Genomic DNA, 22,125 nt, shown 5'->3' with positions numbered 1-22,125 from the left:
ACCCCTACTAGACCTTCTTCTCCTACATTAACTCTGCAACTAAGCGAACCCCATTAACTCTCCTTTCCTCTTGCTCCTTGTCTTCTAATGTGTTACCTTTACTCCATCTTTATTGCTACTGTTTTTAATTCAGGCCATAGTTCTCACCAGGTTAATACAAAGCCTGGCTTATTCACTTCTCTTTAGTCATGGCCACGTCTCATGTGTTCTCTGTACAAGTACATAGAAAACAGATTTCCCTCAACCACACTTCATCGTGTTATTCTCTTACTTAAAATCTGTAGTTCTCAGTACTTTCCAACTCCAAGATCTTTAAGAGAACATATTAAGGAACGTCAGGGTTTGGCTCCTGCAAAGGTTTCTTGCTTCATCTTCTACACTTTACTCTTTTATCAGTAAAATCCCCAATGGCATCCCCACTCTTTTAAGTGGATAGCAAATATAGTATTCGGATTTATTTTAAAAGTATAAATAGAACAAAGAAATGGACGCTCTATCATTCCATTCTCATACTTACAACTTTCCTATAAAACCTTATACCTGTTGTTTAAGGTGATTTAGTTCAGCTGCCTGGGGATCAATATTAATAATAGGTTTGTTCTTGATTTTTCTTGCTCTGTCAGCATAGCGAAGGGTATTTAATGTTTCCTCTAGGTTGGAATCAGCAGGACTCACACAGGCGATCATAAGAGTATGGCTATTGCCTCCTAGAGAATCTGCAAAAGAAAGCACAATGAAAGCAAATGAAATTAAACAAGCAGGATGCAAGCAAAGGCTGCTATTTGGACCGATTAAATTCAAAGATGAAAGAAAAATTTGTAGTGATACTTTTGATTTAGTCTTGATTTTATTTTTCAGGACTATTTGGCTTTACTTTTTAAAACAATTCTAAGTATTGTTTGAGAATTTCATATATGCATACAATATATTTTGATAGTATTCACCCTACTCCTCCCAGAGCCACCCTCTATCTCCTCCTAATTTCATCTTTTCTTTTCTTTTTTTATAGTCCACTGATTACAATTTGTGCTGCACATAAACTTGTGAGTGCGGGGCCATTTTTAAAATTTGCTTCAATATAAAAATACTAAAATTTCGGCTAAGTAAAATGATATATATTTTAGAATCCTAGTTGAAATATCACTATACTCAAGAGAAACTATGAGTCTATCAGTTAATCTGGTTTAAAACAACCAGGCCTGGCCCAGATAAGTTAGGCGTGTCTACTGAGATTAAATATTCCTAGGATGCCTCCTCTATGTAGGTTCTAACACTCCAAAGAATTCTTCTTAGCATATTGTCAATTAAAGACACAGTAACTAAGTTCCCTTTCAGGTGCAAAGTCCAAAGTACTGATTTCTTGGCTCTCGAAGCCATCTGTGAAGACATTTCCCCATTATCTGTCACCTGATTGTCAATAGCTATTTCACCTGTTTATCAACTTGCAGTGACTGTGACAGCCCATTAGCCTGTTGCCTTTTTCACCTTTGTTTTGTCAACACTCTCACTCCAAGCTCCTCTTTCTTATTTTAGAGGCATTTCAGGCTTACCTTGAAGCAGTCGAGTCAGCTTGGAATCTCTGTAGGGCACAAAGTTACCCTTTTTGTCATCTCCAAGAGCACTAATTACATTTCCCAAGCACAGAAGGCCTCGATTGATATTAATACCTAATAGCAGGAAACAAAATTCAAAAACTTGTTTTGGAAAACATCTAGCAAATATCTAGATTTTTGCCTGAGAAAGGAAAAAACAAAGACCTCATCGAAATATTGCTGTCAATACTAAGGTAATACCTTAATTCTATTCATTTTGCTGAGAGTGGTGCTTAAGTAAAGTTCAAAGGACAAAGGTCCAAATGTTAGGTTTATGCAAGTGAGTCCATTGCACTTATCCTTTCTCATAAAAACCAAGCTTAAATGTTTTTGTCTTCTTCAAACTTCCTTTTGAGATTTGATCTCCAAACATTGTTAAGAGGTAGGAGAGTGACTCAGCAGTGGAATGCACCTTTAATCCTCGTCTACACAGCAAGATCCAGCAGAGCCAGGCCTACATAGACTTAGCTCCAAAAAACAAAGAGATGAGAGGGGGGGGGAGGGGGGAGGGAGGGAGGGAGGAAAGGAAGAAGAGAGAGAGGAAAAGAAAAGAACAAGAAAAGAGAAAAGACAAAACAAAACACAAAAAGAGATTGAGGGTATAGTGCGATAGGCCACACTGTCACTCATGGATGGGACACAACTAGCTAGATCCCTTTGGGTTTTTTGCCAGTGTGAGAGCACAGAGAAGACAACTGCATCAAACACCAATTCTGATGGTGATATCACTTTGGAGTTCCTAGATTTCGGAGTATGAAACCAATTCCCACTGTTTGGATTACCTGACCTGAGGTGCTGTGTGAAGGAAGTGCAGACGCACTGAGAACTTACAGCATTACTGTCAGCTCTACTCTGTACATACTCAGCCATGCTTTGGGTTCCTTACAACCCGAAACTAATATTTACACGATCCTATTAGAGCTTAGATAGAAAATGTTCTCAACGGCTGCATGTTGAAGGCTTCATCCACAGTTGGTAGTGCCACTGAGAGCTGACTAGATCACAAAAGCCACTGATGAGTTCTCTTAGTTGAATGTACTATTAGAAAACATTGTATCTGGAGGAAGAAGACCCCTGGAAGCATTGCTTTGAAGAGTGTATCTTGACCTTCCCTGTTCTGTTGACTGTTTTCCAGAGACAAGGCAAACAGGTTTCTTCCATTAGTCTCCTCCATAATGATATTCCACCTCAGCACAGACCCAGTGAAGGGCTACAAGACACTGGACAGAATCCTTGAAACATTGAGCCAAAAGATAGCTTTCTTCTTCCAAGCCAGCTTTCTCAGATTCCCTGTTTATAATGAGGTAAAGCTTGAAACTCCCAGCTGACTGCACTTTCATGGACCTTATTTTCTCCCTTCTTGTGACTATCAATTTGACATTGTCTCATATCTCAAGATTAGCTTCTGGGGGGGGCATTAAACTGCCTATTTGAACATAATCATTTCAGTTTTGTGTTCCCAAGGACTCAGTGCACCTGCAACCTGCCATTCTCACAACAGGCTTATTTTTCTCTCCTGTTTCTCACACATGCTAGGAAAGTGTCTTTCTTACCCAACCCTTCCTACCATAGAATGGTGTGTGTCTGTCTGTGTGTGTGTGTGTGTGTGTGTGTGTGTGTGTGTGTGTGTGTGTGTTGTGTTTCTGCCTGAAGAAATAATATAACCAAATGGGATAACTCCATTACAACAATGCTATTGGCCTTAGTAGAACCTGTGGTCAATTGATGCTCTTGCCTATCTAAACTTAACTCGTATGGCAGCTATTCTAAACATTCATTATGTTCAATATTACAAAGCTACATTCACTCTCTACTAGTAGACTTCATCAAAAAACGTCATGGAGACAATGCTAACACAGAAGGTCCCTAAGCTTTCTCCTCTCTACCTTACCTTTCTCCTCTCGCTCTTTACTTGGCTGTAACTTATTCCTTTGTCTTTCCACCCATCATTATCGAGGCTCTGTCCTTAGTCCCAGATGCTTTTATGTATTTTCCCATTCATAGACCTTCATTTCATTTTTCCCACTAATTCCCTCTTTTCAATCTATATATACACGTTTAAATGCCCCTCATCTACATAAAAACAGCATTCCTAAGCAGTTGGCAGAGCACTTTACTTCACGCAGGAAGCACCTGCTGACATGTATCAGGTCTGCTTGCAGAACAGGTCCCAAGCCCCAGATTCGATCTCTGCTTTCCATTTAATTTTGTCATTAAGACATTAAAGTGAAGCCTGTGGTGCTAACACACACTTGGGAGACAGAGGCAAGGGAATCTTTGAGTTTCAGAACAGGCAGAACTATACAGAAAAAAACCCTGTCTTAAAAAAAATGAAACAAGAAGACATTAAAATGGTAAGTTCTTGGCAAAGGTGGTCCAAAGTTAAGAGCACTGTTGCTCTTGCAGGACCTGGGTTTGGTTCTCAGCACCCACACTGTGACTCACAATTGTCTGTAACTCCAGTTCCATGGGATCGGACACTCTCTTCTGGTCTGCACGAACACCAGTCATATGCATGTTCATATACATACATGCAGACAAAACAGTCAAACACATAAACTAAATAAATCTCTTTAAATTTGCAGGTTAAGGATGGTTTAAAAAAAAACTGCCCAGATCAAAGTATGTGCTGAGAAGTTCTTTTAAAACTCTGTAAGATGGGGTTGGGGATTTAGCTCAGTGGTAGAGCGCTTGCCTAGCAAGCGCAAGGCCCTGGGTTCAGTCCCCAGCTCCAAAAAAAAAGAAAAGAAAAAAAAAAAACTCTGTAAGACTAAAACCAGACTAAGCAACAAGAAAGTTGAGACTATTATCCAGTACCACTGAGTGTTTATTCATTATGGCAAAAAAAATAATAAAGAAGTGTTTAACATTAAAAACAGAAATACAACTTCAAAGCTACCACAGAAGCACATTACAATAGGCATTGCTGCTGAACAAGAACGGTACCTTTGTGGGAGGGGAAAACCTGTATAGGAGGGAAAGGAAGTGGTTCTATACACAGTCATTCTCTACTAGGCCATCTTGTTTGTTACTGGACAGTTGGCAATATCTGGAGATAGCTATTGTCACAAGTTGGTGTGAGAGTTGTGCATGTACTTCTTGCGTCTAAGAACACTAAGAATGCTATTACGAATCCTACAATATACGAGACACACCTCCAAAGTTATTTAAATTGTCAATAGTATCATAGCCGAGAAATCCTGATTAACAGGAAAGAAAAACTATGTATGGATATAAGGTAGGTAGACTGCCTGAATAAGTTTTGGGGAAAAACTGAAGTTTTAAGTAATAGTATATATTATGGTGTTCACCAGTCAAGAAGGAATGGAATATAATCTGTTGCCAAAATAGATTTTAAAACTTACATAGGGAATTGGGATGTAGCTCGGTTAGTAGACTGCCTGTCTGGCAGGCACTGCAGGAAGCCCTGGATTCTACACTCAGAGCTGCATAAATCCTCATGGTGGTACTACCTGTATTCTTAGCAAGTAACCTTTGGGTATATAACAAGTTCAAAGCCAGCCTGATATATGTATAGTTTTAAAACAATAACAACAACACCACCACCAACAACAACACTAACAACACAAGCAAAAAACCTTACAGAGGTAACCACTCAAAAGAGAGAAAGTGAGAAGAGTCAGTCCCTGATGGCCCCAGTCACTTAGCAACATATTTCAACTTTTCCTTTGTCCATAAAACAGGAGCAATACTTTCCTTAAATCATGGAACTATGATAAGAAACAAAATGGCATCTGTTGAGAGCCAGGCACAAGTAATTCTTGTTAAATGGGTGGAGAACCTTAGATAATCTAGGTATTTGCTAAGTCAGATGAGACTGAAATCCTTTATCTACTCTGATGACAATTACTTCACCTTCAAGAAGGAATCATGACTGAAAATGGTTGCTTTTGCTTTTAAGTTACTAGAGAAGGAACAACTACTGAAATGATAGAAATCTGGATTCAGGAGATCAAAGAAAACATGGCAGGAACCTCAGTAAAAGGAGAGGTTGATCTCTCAAGTTCACAGCCTAGCTGGCCTAGTTGAATCACTGAGCTTCAGGTTTCAGGAGAGACTGTGTTGAAAAGCAAGCGAGCAAAGAGGATAATCGAGGGACACACCCAATGTCCATCACAGGCCTCACACATACCCGCCCATGTGTACCCATTCTCCATTCATAATTTTCTTTATTACTCATTTTATTCATTTGCATTCCAAATGTTGTCCCCCTTCCCGGTTCCCCTCCACAAACCCCCTATCCCATTCTCCTTCCCTCTGCTTCTATGAAGGGTGCTCCCCTCCCACCCATTCCCACCTACACTTGGGGGGTTGGTGTCCAGCCTGGGCAGGACCAAGGGCCTCTCCTCTCACTGGTGCCCAACAAGGCCATCCTCTGCTACATATGCAGCTGGAACCATGGGTCTGTGTATACTCTTTGGATAGTGATTTAGTCCCTGGGAGCTCTAGGGATTTTTTAAAAAAATATTTGTTTGGAGCTAGAGAGATGGCTCAAAGGTTTGGAGCACATTCTGCTCTTAGAGGATCCAAGTTCAGTCCCCAGCACTCTAGTAAGGAAGCTCACAGATTCCTGTACCTTCAAGCTTCAGAGGAACTGAAGACTTCCTTTAGTCTCTGTGGAAACCTGTACACATACCCAAAGACATACAAGTATACACATGAGTTTTAAAAAGTAATTTATTTTTACTTTAAAAATGCTCTACTATGTTCATAGCTCCTTTATTCATAATAACCCCAAACTAGAAGTAACTCAGATGTCCCATGAATGGATACAGAAAATGAGGTTCATTTACACAATGGAATATTACTCAGCTATTAAAGAGCAAGGTCATCACGAATTCTGCCAGCAAATGGATGGAACTAGGAAATATCGTCCTAAGTCAGGAAACACAGATTCAAAAGGACATGCATGGTATGTACTCACTGACAAGTAGATATTAGCAGTAAAATACAGGATATCCACGCTACACACCACAGACCCAAATAAGCTAAACAAGAAGGCAGGCCCAAGCAAGGATGCTGGGATTTTACTTAGAAGGGGGAATAAAATAGTCATAGGAGGCAGAAGGAGGGAGGGAACTGGGTGGGAGAAGGGATAGGGAGGGGAAATGAGGGTGGGGCATTCAGGATCAGGTATGGGGAGAAACAGGAAAGAGGGGTAAGGGTCAGGAGAATGAATACAACTGACAGGGGTGGGAGAGGGGAGAATCTCTAGGAAGTACAAGAGACCTGGGATAGGAGATGCTCTCGGAAGTTAATGTTGGTAACCTTAGCTGATTGGGTGCCCAGGTGGATAGAGGTGGTAGAACAGATTTAAAATACAGTTAAAGGACAAGTAGTCATTCATCTTCAGATGGGACAAGAACAGGTACCACAAACGAAGTGGCATTTGAAGAAGTTGACCTAGCTGTGGTATTTGGTTGCTATTTTCAGATGTACAGGGCGGTGGTATAAGCTTGGCAGAGACAACGGACAGAATGGAAATGGGTGCATCTCCACAATACTGCTAAGGAAGAGCTAACGTAACAGTGGGTGGTGGGCACTCATTCCCAATTGGGGAGATCATACTGAGGGCAATAATTAATTTAATGGAATAGCAAGAAGAAAAAGGCATCATATGAGATAAAAAAGAACGACGATAGTAAAAATTTACAAATCAAGAAAATTTTTAAGGGGGGGGGGTCAGTTATAGCATTAAAACAATTCCTAATGACTATTACCCATAGATCGGCATCTCTTTCAACCCTCACCAGAAGTTTCTTCTTGCAGTAGATGGTGATTAATACAGAGCTCCAACTGTCAACATGCAGAGAATAAGAGTCTGTGAAATGCTCAGCCCAAATGAGCATCTATGTCACAGCCCTCCCCGCTTAGGGATCTATGAGAATGAGGATGGGGACAAGGGGATGGAAAGCCAGTAAGAGCCACAGATGGTGGATGACATTAAGGAAAAAAGGGAAGATGCACACATCAACTCACAGCCCTTGTGAAAGTATGAACAAGACCTGTGTGAGCTCAGTGTAGACAAAAATCTCAGCATGGACAGGAGGTGAGTACAAAGTCCTACCCATGCCTGGGAATCGGTTCAAGACACTGGTATAGGCAATGACTTTCCGGATAGAACTTCAAATGCACAGGAAACAAAAGGAAAAATGAACAAAAGAGATTATAACAAACCAAAAACCTTTGCAAGGGGAACAATCAAAAAAGTAAAAAGACAAACTATAAAATGGAGGACAATCTTCCCTAACATTTCATCTGACAGAGGATTAATATCCAGAATAAAGAACTCAAAACCTTTAACAAAAACATACACAATCACATAAAAAATATATAAATGATTTAAATAGTTACTTCTCGAATTATAAGTAATCAATAAATATGAAAAATATATTCAGTATATTTAGCTACCAGGGACATGCAAATCAAGGTTATATTGATATTATCTCACTGTATACAAACAAATGCGGGCAAGGATTCTGAGAGGAAGGAAAGCCTATGTACTGCTTGTGGAAATGTAAATGAGTATGGCCATCCTAGAGAAGAGCATGCACACTAGCTAAACTGAAGATACATTACCTACACTGTCTAGCTCTCCCAAATGTGAGAATAAAATCAAAGGAACAAAGTAAAAACACCAAAAGGTTACCCATGTGCACTCACATTTATTGTTGCCCTAACCAAGAGAAATAACTTAGCAATCAGCCTAAATGCCCAACAGATGAATAAAGTATATTTGGTACAGACACACACAGTCAAATATTATTTAGCAATAAAGAATGAAGACTTGTCTTTTGATGTAAAGTGGACACAAATGGAGAACATTATTTTAAATGAAGTCAGACATAGAAAGATATAATGTGGGCTGGAGAGATGGCTCAGTGGTTAAGAGCACCGACTGCTCTTCCAGAGGTTCTGAGTTCAATTCCCAGCAACCACATGGTGGCTCACAGCCATCTGTAATGAGATCTGATGCCCTCTTCTTGTGTGTCCGAAGTCAGCTACGGTGTACTTATATAAAATAAATAAATCTTAAAAAAAAGAAAGATATAATGTGTGCTCTTTCATATAGAAGTTAGAATTTTGATTCAAATAAAGACTAGTGATTAAACTATATTGGAAAGAGTTGGAAATATAGATAAACAGGTTGGATTTCATTGGTACAAGATATATGCATATATGGAAATATGATACTGAATTCTATTAACACACAATTTAAATATTAAATATTAATATTTTTAATATTAAAATATTAAAAATGAAGACTTCAGGCTGGAGAGATGGCTCAGTAGTTAGCTGAGAGCACAGGCTGTTCTTGCAAAGGTCCTGAGTTTAATCCCCAGCAACCACAGGGTGGCTCACAACCATAGATCTATAATGTGATCTGGTGCCCTCTTGTTAAATAATCCAAGATAGACTAGAGCTTGCTGTGTAGCCCTATTGTACTTAACAAGACTATTGCAAAAAACAAAACAAAACAAACAAACAACGAACAACAACAACAACAACAACAAAAAAAAAAAAACCCAAAAAACGGCAGCAGCAACAACATTAAAAAAAAAAACCCAAGGGTTACTTTAGTGGTATAGCACTTGTCACGCATGTACAAGGCTCTAAATTCATACCCCAGCATCACATAAGATCACCTAGGAATAAAACAAAAGATATAGAAAATCTCTACAAGGAAAATACTGAAAAGTACTGAAGCCACAAATAAGGATGGGAATAATATGTAGATGTAATACTCTTAATTTAAATTTTGTAGGTAAGGATACTTTGCCTGTATATGATACAGTGCCTGAGGAGGCCAGAAGACAGTGTCATATACCCTAGTATTGGTGTTATGGATGGTTGTGAGCTGCCGTGTGGGCACTGGGAATCAAACCCGGTTCTTCTGAAAGAGCAGTCAGTGCACTTAACTGAGTCATCTCTCTAGCCCATGTACATAAAGTTAGATTTAATAGTTATTAATTTATTTAAATGTTTTATTTGTGTGCATGGTATTTGTATCTGGTCCACCTAGGCACATGTGTGAGGCTGTTAGGTGTCTCCCTCTATGCTTTCCACCTTATTTTTGAGAAAGGGTGTCTCCCCGAAACTGAAACTAGATTGGTTAGACTGGATGGACGGCTAGCAGCTGGGATCCTATCTTCTAAGCCTCTCAACCCTGGGATTATAGATAAACGCTGCTGTGCCTGGTTTTAACACAGAAACTCAGGCCCTCACGCTGATGCTGCGAGAACTTTACACCCTGAGCCGTCTCCCCAGGTTTACCTACTGAATTATTTTCGAGGCAAAATAGCTCCATTGCCCAGGATGACCTCAAACTCCTAGACCCATGTGATCCTTCAGCTTTAGCCTTCCAACTGTTGAAGGACCTGGCACCAACACAATCATAGTGTTTATATCATAGAACGCCCAGAAACAGATCGAGGCATATTTGGACACTTGATATATACATGTCATATATATATAAAAGAAGTGGCTGCTTCTCAATGAGAAAATATTTTTTAAATAGTGCTAGGACAAATGGATATTTATTTATATGGAAAAACTAGAACTATCTATCGTATGATGTACAAAAACATTTTAGGTGGGTAAGAGACTTAACTGTGAAATTTTCACTAATAATATAGAATGTCTTCAAGACATTCGAGAGCTGAATTTCTTAATTACAGTAGAAACAACATATACACGAAGGAAGGAAGGGAAGGGTAAGAACGTAGCTTGCCCATGTGTGAGGCCTTGGCTTCATCCCTAGAACGAGTGTGGAGAGAAGACGCATGCACACCATACAGGACTGGAAGAATTTCAATGAATGTAATTATACGAGTAACATATAAAGGACCATTCTTTTAAAATACTGGAAGAAAGGCTGAGTGTGGTGACTCATGCCACTCTTAGGAGACTGAGGCAGGAAGACTGCTGTGAGTTTAAGATGAGTAGCCAATAAAATTATGAGAGGATAATGAATCTCCTAGCCATCAGGAATGACTATTAAAACCACAATGAAATGTAATTTCATCCCTATTCAACTGGCAAAAACTGGAAGTTCTGACATGGGGGCTGGAGAGACGGCTCAGCGGTTAAGAGCACTGGCTGCTCTTCCACAGCTCCTGAGTTCAACTCCCGGTGACCACATGGTGGATCACACCTGTCTAAAAATGAGACCGGATGCCCTCTTCTGGCACACAGGTGTGCATGCAGACAAGAGCACTCAGACATTAAAAACATACATCTATACATATAAATAAACAACATATAAATAAACAACATTTAAAAAATTCTGACAAGGGGTTAAAGACAGCTTAGTCAGTAAAGTGACTGTTTGGCAGCATGGAGACCTGAGTTCAATCCCAACATCCTAAAAGGGCAGCATGGGAACGCATGCTTATAATCCCAACTCTATGGAGGTGGAGACAGACCAGAAAGCTTAAATGGCAAACCTCAGGCCCCAGGCCCCAGTGGACAACACCAAAAGAATGACTCCCAAGACTGACCTCTGTCTTTTACACACACACACACACACACACACACACACACACACACACACACACACACACACACCACACAGTCAAAAACGTTGGGCAATGTTTGAAAAGACAGTTCGAAACAGTTTGTAATATATGCATCTAGCAGTTCTACTTGTAGAAATTCAAACTAGGCTGAGCATATTGTATTTTCTATGGTGCGTTTACACTAAGCACAAGACATCAGATGCAAAGGAGTCCATACTGAAAAATTAGTGTAGGACTGAGGTTTGGGCTGCGCTTTCCCTTTAAGGAGAATAGAAGAGAGCACAAATGAACTTCTGGGATGCTTCTAATACTGTTTCTTCATCTGCCTGCTCTTTGTGTGTATTTCACTGAGCAAACATTCACTAAAATGGTGCAAGTATCACCGGGGCACTTTTATATGTGCACACTAATACTTCAGTGAACTAACACACTTTCTACTTCCTGTAATGTATTTGCAATCTATCTGGTGGTCGCTTAAATAGCCAAAATTGAAACAAAAATTGGGATAAATGTAATGGGAAATGTACTTATAACTGAAGTAAGAATAATACCTGGAAAAAGCAATTTAACAAGGAATGAAAAAGGTCTATAAACATAAAAGTATATTCGACCCATGAGGCAACAATTTCACTTAGCAAATCAGTAACAATATTTACTGGAAAAAGGAATAATCTCATGCTGTGCCTTTTTGGGAATAAGATAGCATCTATTTTAAAATTTTGTATTCTGGGGGAAAATGGAGGATTGAAGGTATGTGACATGCCCTATATTCTGGTTGACTATTCTTCAGGCAAGCAGCTGCTGGGCCAGTCATACGAGTCAGACCGCATGAGTGTAGGCTGAGAGACACGAAGACTGTTTATTTCTGATGCTTCCCCCAGGTGGATCAATGGCATGGCTGTTACTAAGTGTCAGCTCATGGGAAGAAAGCATTGTGTCCTTACTATGTAGATAACTCTCATGGCAAAGCAGCCGTATGCTTGAGCCTTGGTGAACAAAGGAAAATCTACCTAAACAGCCAGAGTAGAAGCAGTATACTAAAACACAACTTTTGCTTTGTTCTTTTTTAAGTTGAAGGAAGAAGATAACTTAGTATTGAAAAAAAACTCTAAAGAGAACTAAACAATTAGCTACTATTTGCAAAAACAATACCATTTATCATTCCAAATATTAAAATACTAAAACAATTCCAATTTAATTTGGAAGCTAGATTCCCATGAGAAAAACAACTTCATAAACCCAGGGTATATTCTTCGACACCCTTCTTACTCACAAATAAAAAAGGCAAGAGAAATTATACCAATAAATATTGGCAGAGGTAATTAATTTTCTTTTTACCAATTTCATATCGAGAAAACTCAAGACTGTAATTAATAAAAATTGTATTGGAACAGAAATATATTACCAAATGGATGGATTTCAAGAACATAATGTTGAAGAAAATAGTTACAGAACACACATACATAATGAAGCCATTTATGTGAAGTTTAGAAATTGGCAGACTATCAGTACATGTTGCTAAAAAGTACAAGAATAGAGAAATTAATGAAAAAGACAAATGTGACAGCCCTCACTTAGAATAGTCGTTAAATCTGTTCCTTAATCCAATGTAACCTGACCTAATTCCTTAGACTGCTTTGGCAAAAACCCTTGAAAGCCTCAGTGGGAAAATCTATCCTTTTCTTGGCTTTCATTATGTAACAACAATGAAGCATTCACCACAAATGACAATGCCTTATGCATAGAAACACAGACCTGGCCTTCCATGTATCACACCAGGCTCTGATTCCTCAGGGTCCACATTTGACTACTTTACTCCTGGCCTTACATCGTGAGTGTTCCTCACTAGTATGTAGTGCTGCTTTCTCAGTATCTAATTTGCATAACTTTCAAATATATGTCTCTAGACCAGATGTTCCTAATATCTCATCTGGAATTTACTACCTCCTCCTGGACTTTTTCTAATATGTATTCCAAATCTGACATACTCCGAATCAAATCCAGAAGTTTTTCCTCAGTGGTCTCCTTTCTACTAGTCACTTGACAGCAGAGGGCATTGCAAGAAGAAGCACATTAGGTAATGTGGTTATTGCTGTAAACATCACACTCACGTAAACAGAGATGGCTGCAATGCCTCTAGGAGGTATAATCGCTTGGAACCAAAGTTGTGCATGTGGCCCACTGTGGATAGTCATGATTACGTGACATGGCTGTGCTTCATTCCCACCTTTCTCTCAGTTCTTAGCACCTTTCACTTCATCTAGGACTCAACTGTGGCGTTTTTTCATTACCTTCTTTGCCTCAAAAATCAAATCAGCCACTTAGATATGCCTGCTTTCCTCATTCTCAGTAATACAGCATGTAGCAATATTCTGAGGATATAGCCACCCTCTCTGCAGGTATTATGGAGGAGTCTAGCAACTTCTGTATTTCACAACAGGTAGAAAGTGGTTCCTTCTAATAGAGGAAGACTTATGTTTGAGAATGGAAACTGACATAATTCCATTAGTAAAAGCTACACCCATAAGACCCTCTTTCACGCTCAAAAAGACTTCAAATGCTAACAAGCACCTACCAAATTCCCCACAGTGTTAATTTAGCTGACAAAGTACAGAAATATTATAGGGTACTCTGTTGTTTATTAGACACAAATAAGAGAACAGAAAAAGAATTAATAGTTACAATGAAGCTACCAGTTCCTAGGACTTCTGCTAGTTTCTAACTATGAATTTGTTTAATCAGCATATCTCTCAAGAACATGCTTTTACAAGTGAGGTAAGTAGAAGTAGTAGGTCAAAGATAAGGCAAGGGTAAGCCCGCAAGTACAGTCAGTGAAATTCAGACTGGGGATTCTGTAGGACAGCCTGGATTCTTCAGTCAACAAGTTCCCATGGATGTGAGGGGAAGGAAAGGCTGGAGGAGTTATAGACAGATTTTTAAAGGATCAAGGAATTAGGATGTGGCACCTCACAACTGCAACCTCAGTCTTTAGTGACAATGGTGACAGGGACAGTAAGTAGGAGCATGAGTTCGAGGCCAGCCTGGACTTAACAGTGAGACCCTGTCTCAAACAGAAAACAAAACCAAGGGCCTATCAAATAACAACAAAGTATCGGTCTTATTTATATTCTTATTCAAATAAATAAAATTGGAGATGATTTAATTAAGTCACTTTAGGCAAGAGTCTTTTAAAAAGAGTTCTTTTTTTTTTTTTTTTACATATATACACTGAAATGAAACAAGACATCTGGGATTCATTTAAGAATATTATCCATCTACAGCCCCAAATCTGCCTACCTCACTAAAGTGCTATCAGAGAAAGAAAGTAGGCAGGATACAGAAAAAACAAGACTGGTCACATATTAATCACCATTAAAACTGCGTCACATGTCTAGGGGAGGCACCACTTTTGTACATGCTTGTAAACTTTCTAAAGGGGGAAAGAAAAGAGGCAAACTCGGTATCAACCCAAAGATCCATACAAGGAGTACACAATCCAACAACCCAGGCACCAAGTGAAAGAAGAAAACTAAAAACATAAAGCCAGTCAACCAATCTCAAATGCGACGCGAAAAAAGGAGAGAAAAAGTACAAACTAAAACAAAACACAAAATTAGACATGGAGTAAAATACAAAGTAAGCCTATTTGCAATATTATGTCAACAAATTTAAGAAGCTACACAAAATGAGTAATTTTCTGAAAAATACAAACTAGCAAAATCGAATCAACATATTAAAAATCAAATCATCAAAAACACATTTGAAAATAATTCAAATATTGCACAAATGGTATTAAAAGCAAAACTGAAAGCTTTCCAAATCATTTATTTTTAAACTAATATTAGATGGGAAAGCACATATACAAAAAAAATTACAGGTGCTTTCTCACAAGGCCAGATTAGCAAAAGTTCTAAGAGGTAATTAAGACAGTAAATCCATCAGCAAAGAGAAAACATAGCATCTCATGGACAATTCAGTACATTATAGAAAACCTATTTTTAGAATTCTATCAACAAAGTGTAGGAAAAAGGGTATTTCCTCCCTTTTAATCAATGATAAGTGATAAGATACAACACTATTTTATTCCTCTCTTTTGTTTTGAGATTGTTTCATATATAGCCCAGGCTGGCCTCCAACTCGCTATGTAGCTGAAGATGGCCCTGAACTCCTGAGCTTCCAACTTCTATTTCCCATATGTTGGGAATATGGTGTACCTATTATGTCTACTTGGTACTCATTTCTTTTAAAAATATACAACTAGGGCTGGAGAGAAGGCTCAGTGATTAGGAGCACTGGAAGCTCTTCCAGAGACCCCAGATTCCATTTCCAGGACCTAAATTGTGACTTATAACTCTCTCTTTTGGCCTGTGTGGGCACCAGGCACATATGTGGTACACAGTCACACAAGCAGGACAAATAGCCATAACACATAAAATAAAATAATAATTGAAAAGTACAAATGAGCAATAAAAGGCCACTTTCTTAATAAATGTACAGTAGATAGACAACAGCGAGACACTGGGGACTCTCTAGCTAGAGGATTAAAAAGAAGAACACCTTTACCCCTGGCACCACCCAGCATAACCCTAATGAAGCTTATGAAAGAAGTGAGGCAGAATGAAATGAAGAGACCAAAGTGTTTAACTGAAAATAATGTGGCATCACTCAGAAGGCAGGGGCAGAGGCAAGTGGCTCTCTGAATTCAAGATCAGCCTGTTCTACAGAGTGAGTTCTGAACCAGCCATGGAAAACCTGAAAGAAAGAAAGAAAGAAAGAAAGAAAGAAAGAAAGAAAGAAAGAAAGAAAGAAAGAAAGAAAGAAAGAGAGAGAGAAAGAGAGAGAGAGAGAGAGGGAGAGAGAGAGGAGGGAGGGAGGGCGGGCAGACAGGCAGGCAGGCAGGCAGGCAGGCAGGCAGGCAAGCAGTTGATACCCACTGAGACAATCTCTGAAACACAACTGGAAGATGAGAGAAGCTAAGAAGAGAGAGGCAAGGTAGTTAGGTATCAGACCAAGATCTGAAGAGGAATATTTTCCTAGACAACATAGAAAGCAGAAAAGCCTCAAAATATCAACGAAGCTATAATATGCTGGAGTAAACCTAACATGACATGTAAATAAATAAATTGTATCAAGACGGCTGCAAACTTTACCCAAATTCTCCTTAATTTATTAATTGAATTTCAATTTTTAGTACTTGACAATCTCATTCTAAAATTCTCAGAAAGCAATTCTGACAAAAGAAAAGCCAAGGGAAACTTGCCTTTCCAGAGTTCAATATAATACACACCTGACTCATAAACAAATCAATACATAGCACAGAATAGTCTAGAAATAAATCCTTCCTTCAAGGGTTTTGTTTGTCTGTTTGTAGTGTGAGGCTTGAACGTAGGTCCCTGTGCATGCTAGACAAACATCCAACCACTGAGCTACACTCCCTGACTAATGAGAATACTCTTCAGAACATCAATCAGTGTGCATGCTCTTTTGGGAACATGTTTTAATTTTACTCCAGGACACACTTAGGTGTACAAGAGGGTAAATATGTGCTTTAAAAAGGAACTTCTTTTTAAGAAGTAGTGCATAAACCACAGGATATCCATGTAAAGGAAAAATTACCCTTAGTTCCTGACTCATTTTATAAGCAAAAACCAATTTAAAACACATCAGAATATTAAATGCAAACTAAGTCCATGAAACCAGGTAGGAACGCACTTAATAATTTTGTAGTAGGCGAAGATTTAATGGATAAGACATCAAAAACCAGAATGTTATTAAAGAAAAAATCGATGGCTTAAAACACATTGAAGTTTTTTGTTCAACAAAAGACATCATTAAAATAGGTATGATGGGTCTGGGCGGTGTTGGCACACACCTTTAATCCCAGCACTTGGAGGCAGAGGCAGGTAGATCTTTGAGTCTGAGGCCAGCCTGATCTACAAAGCATTCCAGGAAAGCCAGGGATACACAAAGAAATTGATCTCAAAAAACCAAAGACATAATGGTCAGTAATATGGTTTGGTGGGTAAAGTTGCTTGCCACCAAGCCTCATGATCTGAGTTTGATCCCCAGGACCCATATAGTAAGACAGAAACAACTCCTACAAGTTATCCTCTGACCTTTACATATCTATTGTGGTTTGTGCTTGTGGCACATATATACAAACACAAACACACATACAAAAATTCAAAACAAAATAGGCAGGAACCGAGTGTGATGGTACCCACCTATAATCTAGCAGTCGGGGGCAAAGACAGGAAGATCCACAGCTCAAGGCTACCTCAGGCTACCTAGTGAGTGAGTTCCAGACCAGCCTGAGCTACAAAACAAACTCCTATCTCAAGACAAATAAAAACAAACAAAAAACCAGGTAACTTGCAATCTGGAAAAGAGTATTTGCAACCTAAGTGCTTCCTACTGAAACCCAGGAAATATCAAGGTCTACAAACCTCAGCAAAGATGGAAAATTCAAAGACCTGAGCAGACATTTAAGAAACAGCAGATAGCCGGTAAGAATACTAAAAGAGAGTCAGCAAATACCATCTAGAAATCTATAAGAATACAGTTTGACACCTATTACAATGTACGAAGCAATCTGAATTACACAGACAGGAACAAGTGGGAACCCTCATATACTGGAGATATAAAATGGTACCAAGCTTGTTGGACAACTGCTAATCAACGTAAGCACATATTTACCCTCTTGTACTCCTAAGTATGTGTTGAAGTGAAATGAAAACATCTTCACAAAAGGACACACACACAAATGTTCTGAACAGCACTTTTCATAATGGCTAAAATTTGAAATAATTAGAAAAAAGATAATGGAAATTAAATCATTGTCTAATCAAAGGCTAAAGGCTAGAACATTATTCAGAAATACAAAGAGATAATCACTGACCAAAGCAAGAATATATATAAGCCTCAAAAATATTATGCCAGGGTGAGGAACACAGCTCAGTAATATAGTACTTGTCTAGCATGTGCAAAGTCATGGGTCCAGTTGTCAGCATTACAAAGCAAACCAATGGAGCAGAGAGGCCGTTATGTAAAGCTGTGAAGGTGAAGCCTGGATTGCCTCGAAGACTCCAAGATGTTCAAGATGCTAGAGTTGTGGGATATTGGCCAAGGAGAGCTGTTAACAGGGTATGGAACCAGCCCGAGAGAGAGAAGTGTGCTATCATCAACACAGTTGAAAGGAGCTGAACATCTGAAGAGTGCTTTGACATCAGGCAGAAAGGCAGAATTTTAAGTTTGTTCTTCTGGTTTTTGGCCTTTCTTGCTTTGGTCCAATAGTTCCTCACTCTGCTCCCTTTCTTCCCTTTTGGAATGGTAATGTCCCATTGTATGTTGGAAGGATGTGATCTGCTTTTTGATTTTCGTTTTACAGGGGATTACAGTTAAGAGACTGTAGGAGTCTCAGAAGAAACTTTGAACTTTTAAACAGTGTATAGAAACTTTTGAAGTTGGACTGAATACAGGTTTGCATTATGATAAGACTACAAGCCTATGGGGCCAGGGAGCAGATTTTGGTGGTTTAGATAAGAATGGTTCCCTATAGGCTCATATACTGGATTTTCTACTTTTAATATGCATGCACACACACAGACACAGAAAAGATTTTATATGTCTATATAAAATCTTGGATCCATAATGAGAGAAAACATTTTTATTCTGACTGACTTATTTTACTTAATATAATCTCCATTTGGTTCCATTTTCCTACAATGCCAAACAATTGTGTTCTTTGGCTACAACTAAAGTCAGCCTTAATAAATGAATTTTAATGATTCATTTATTTATATGTGCGCATCTGAGTAACTGTGCACGTGTGAGCATGGGACCAGAAGATGACATGGGGTATCCTCCTTTATAGTTTCATGCCTATTCCTTTGAGGCAGGGTCTCACCTGAACCTGGGACTCACACTTTCACTAGTAAGACGGAAGCCTGCAAATCACAAAGGTGTTCCTGTCTCCACCCTGTTCTGAACTGCAGACATTAGCAAGATGTCTGGTTTATTCCAAGAGTGCTGTAATCCAAACTGTGGTCACGATTGCTCTGCAAATTCTCTAAACTTCTGAGATCTCTCTGTAGCCCCAGTCTTAAGGTCTTGCTGTGGGCCTGGTCTGGCCTAGAATACATAATCCCTTTGCTTCTGCTCCATTTTTTATCTTGTTAATCTTTTTAGTCATCCTTTATATTTGAGTGGATTAGGAGTGTGGCCTTTTTGGAGGAAGTGTCACTGGGGAAGGCATCAAGGTCTCAAAAGCCCATCCCGAGCCCAGTCTCTCTCAGAGTCACCAGCCTCCCTCCACTTGCGGATTAGGATGTACTTCTCAGCTACTTCTCCAGTGCCATACCTGCCTGCCTGCCACCAAGCTCTCTGCCATGATGACAATGTGACTAAACCTTTGAAACCGTAAGCAAGTCCCTGACTAAATGCTTTCTTTCATAAGAGTTGCCTTGGTCATGGTGTCTCTTCACTGTAATAGAACACTGACTAAAACAACTGTGAAATTATAGATATATTAATTAGCTTTGATTGTGCCAATCATCTCATAATGAATTTATATTACTAAGATACTGCACTATCTTGAACATATATGATGTTTATTTGTAAAGAATAAAACTCGAACTTAGAGGGGAAAAATCACTCTAACAACAGTCAATTCTAATTGGCAAAACAATCGATGAAAAACATGTAAGATTTGAGATTTGCTTAAGCAATGAATAAATGCTAACACAGAGCTATAAAGTGCCTGGGTGTAGAAGGTGTACCCCCCCACCCCATACACAAAGCCCTTAGTAACTAATGGAAGCTTTATAAGTCCAAGCATTTAAGGAGATGTGAGACTAGTCCCTAGCCCATCACTAAGCTTGTGTGAGGGCAAACTAGACAGAATACAGACTGTACAGGATTAGGTCAAGAAAGCTACAAGACTGAAACCCACTAAGTAACACAACCAGAAACAAGGAATAAACGAAAGCACAAAAATAACGTCACCATGTCAAAAATTACGAAAAGCTCTTAACAAACAGCCATCCATAGTAAAAGTAATGCTCACCATGGGCATGGTGCTTCCTCAGCATGGGCAGAGGCGTCTACAAAAACTGCACAGCAAACAAGAATGCGACAATATTCACACTTACTACTTCTACCAAATAACGTACTGAAGTCTCTTCTACAAGGACAAGTAGGCAGAGAAGAAATGGAACGCATCCAGATTGTAAAGAAAGAAGTACAATTCTCTCTTCACAAACCCTATATAGATCGGCATCCAGAAAGATCTAAGCAAACTATTAGAACCAACAAACTGCGTAGGCCAATGGATACAAGATCAACTTATTAAACTCAATAAACAATTTTAAAATGAAATTAACAAAACAATTCCATTTTAATAGCTCTGAAAAGAATACTTAGAAATAAAATTAACAGAACCATTAAAGTAATACTTTTAAAAAAATGAAGCTCATTAAAAGACAGGAAAGAAAACAAGCCAGCATTCGCAACTGCGAGACTGAACACTGGTGAAGGCAATGCTCTCCAAACAGATCTGCCGACTGGATAGGACGCCTATGACAACTCCTGCTGGCATCATTGCAGAAAGTGATACGCTGATCCTTAAATTGCCATGGACATTTAAGAAACCTTGAAGAATCAATGCAATCTTGAAAAAAAATGTTGAAGGTGTCACATTTCTTTCTCAAGTTCAAAAGTCACTACATAAGAATAGTAATCAAGTTAGGGAGGGATTGGTGAAAGCAGAGAGCCAGATCCAAGGACTAGTCCAATCACTTCTTTACAAGGGGAGGGGGCGCCCAACAAAATTCAGTGGGAAAAGAATAGTCTTCGAACAAATGATACTGGACAACTAGATATCCACATGTACAAGATTGGAAATAAGGAAATAATCTTAACCTCACATGCGAAAATTATTTGAAATGAATCAAACATAACAAATGGTCATTTTCCCTAAGAAGATATACAAATTGTCAATGAGTATTTCATTTCAAACAATTTTCATCATATAGCCATCTCTCCAACCCATATTTATGTCCTAGGAAGACTAGAATTAAAAAGACATAAATATGGGTTAGAGAGATGACTTGGTGGTTAAGAGCACTGGCTGCTCTTCCAGAGGTCCTGAATTCAATTCCTAGCAACCACACGGTGGCTCACAAGCATCTGTAATGAGATCTGATGCCCTCTTCTGGCTTGCAGGTATACATGCAAACAGAGCACTGGTATACATAAAATAATTAAATAAATCTTTTCTAAAAGACATAAATATCCAGTATGGTGGCAAATGCCTTTAATCCCAACATTCAGGAGGCAGAGACAGGAGGATCCTTTTGAGTTCAAGGACAGTGTGGTGGTCTACAGAATGAGTTATAGGACAGCAATTCTATTCACACACACACACACACACACACACACACACACACACACACATACCCCAAAAAGAAATAAATATTCATAGCCAATATGGTAATGACACATGCCAATAATTCCTGCACTTGGGAGTTAGACATACAAAGATTAAAAGTTCAAGCTTTGGGGGGTTGGGGATTTAGCTCAGTGGTAGAGCACTTGCCTAGCAAGCACAAGGCCCTGGGTTCAGTCCCCAGCTCCAAAAAAAAAAAAAGAAAAAGAAAAAAAAGAAAGTTCAAGCTTTGGCTACACAGTAAGTTCAAGGCCAGCCTGGGCTACATGATACTTGATTGAAACAAACAAACAAACAAACAAACAAACAAACAAGCAGCATTAGTCATAATGACCAAAGAAACAAAGGCAATCAAACAAAACTTGGAAACCACTCAAACATGTCTAAGGAAGAATGCATGCAGTGAAAAGTGTTCTCTCTATAAAATGAATTCTTGAATTCCAATAAAAAGGAATGAAGCATTGATACATGCTATAAATGGATGGATTATGAAACCATGATTTGAGAAAACCAGTCAATGAAGGAAGGGCTAGAGATGTAGCTCAGGATT

At 38.9% G+C, this 22,125-nt stretch overlaps 1 protein-coding gene across 2 annotated transcripts in view; it reads right to left on the bottom strand.

Moving 5' to 3' along the window:
• The window catches only part of Kif4a (kinesin family member 4A), a 102,533-nt gene that overhangs the window by 63,529 nt on the left and 16,879 nt on the right, over window positions 1–22,125 (bottom strand). For both annotated transcript variants that reach the window (XM_006257114.4, NM_001400930.1), the window contains exons 8-9: window positions 1,551–1,667; window positions 541–716 (exon numbers count right to left, since the gene is read on the bottom strand). In XM_006257114.4, coding sequence (XP_006257176.1) covers window positions 541–716; window positions 1,551–1,667 — 293 coding nt within the window. The remainder of the gene's footprint in view (window positions 1–540; window positions 717–1,550; window positions 1,668–22,125) is intronic.

The sequence above is a fragment of the Rattus norvegicus genome, chromosome X (genome assembly GCF_036323735.1).
Source record: "Rattus norvegicus strain BN/NHsdMcwi chromosome X, GRCr8, whole genome shotgun sequence".
NCBI lineage: Eukaryota > Metazoa > Chordata > Mammalia > Rodentia > Muridae > Rattus > Rattus norvegicus.
Note: the sequence above shows the minus strand (reverse complement) of the source record. Positions and strands in the feature narration are given on the sequence as shown.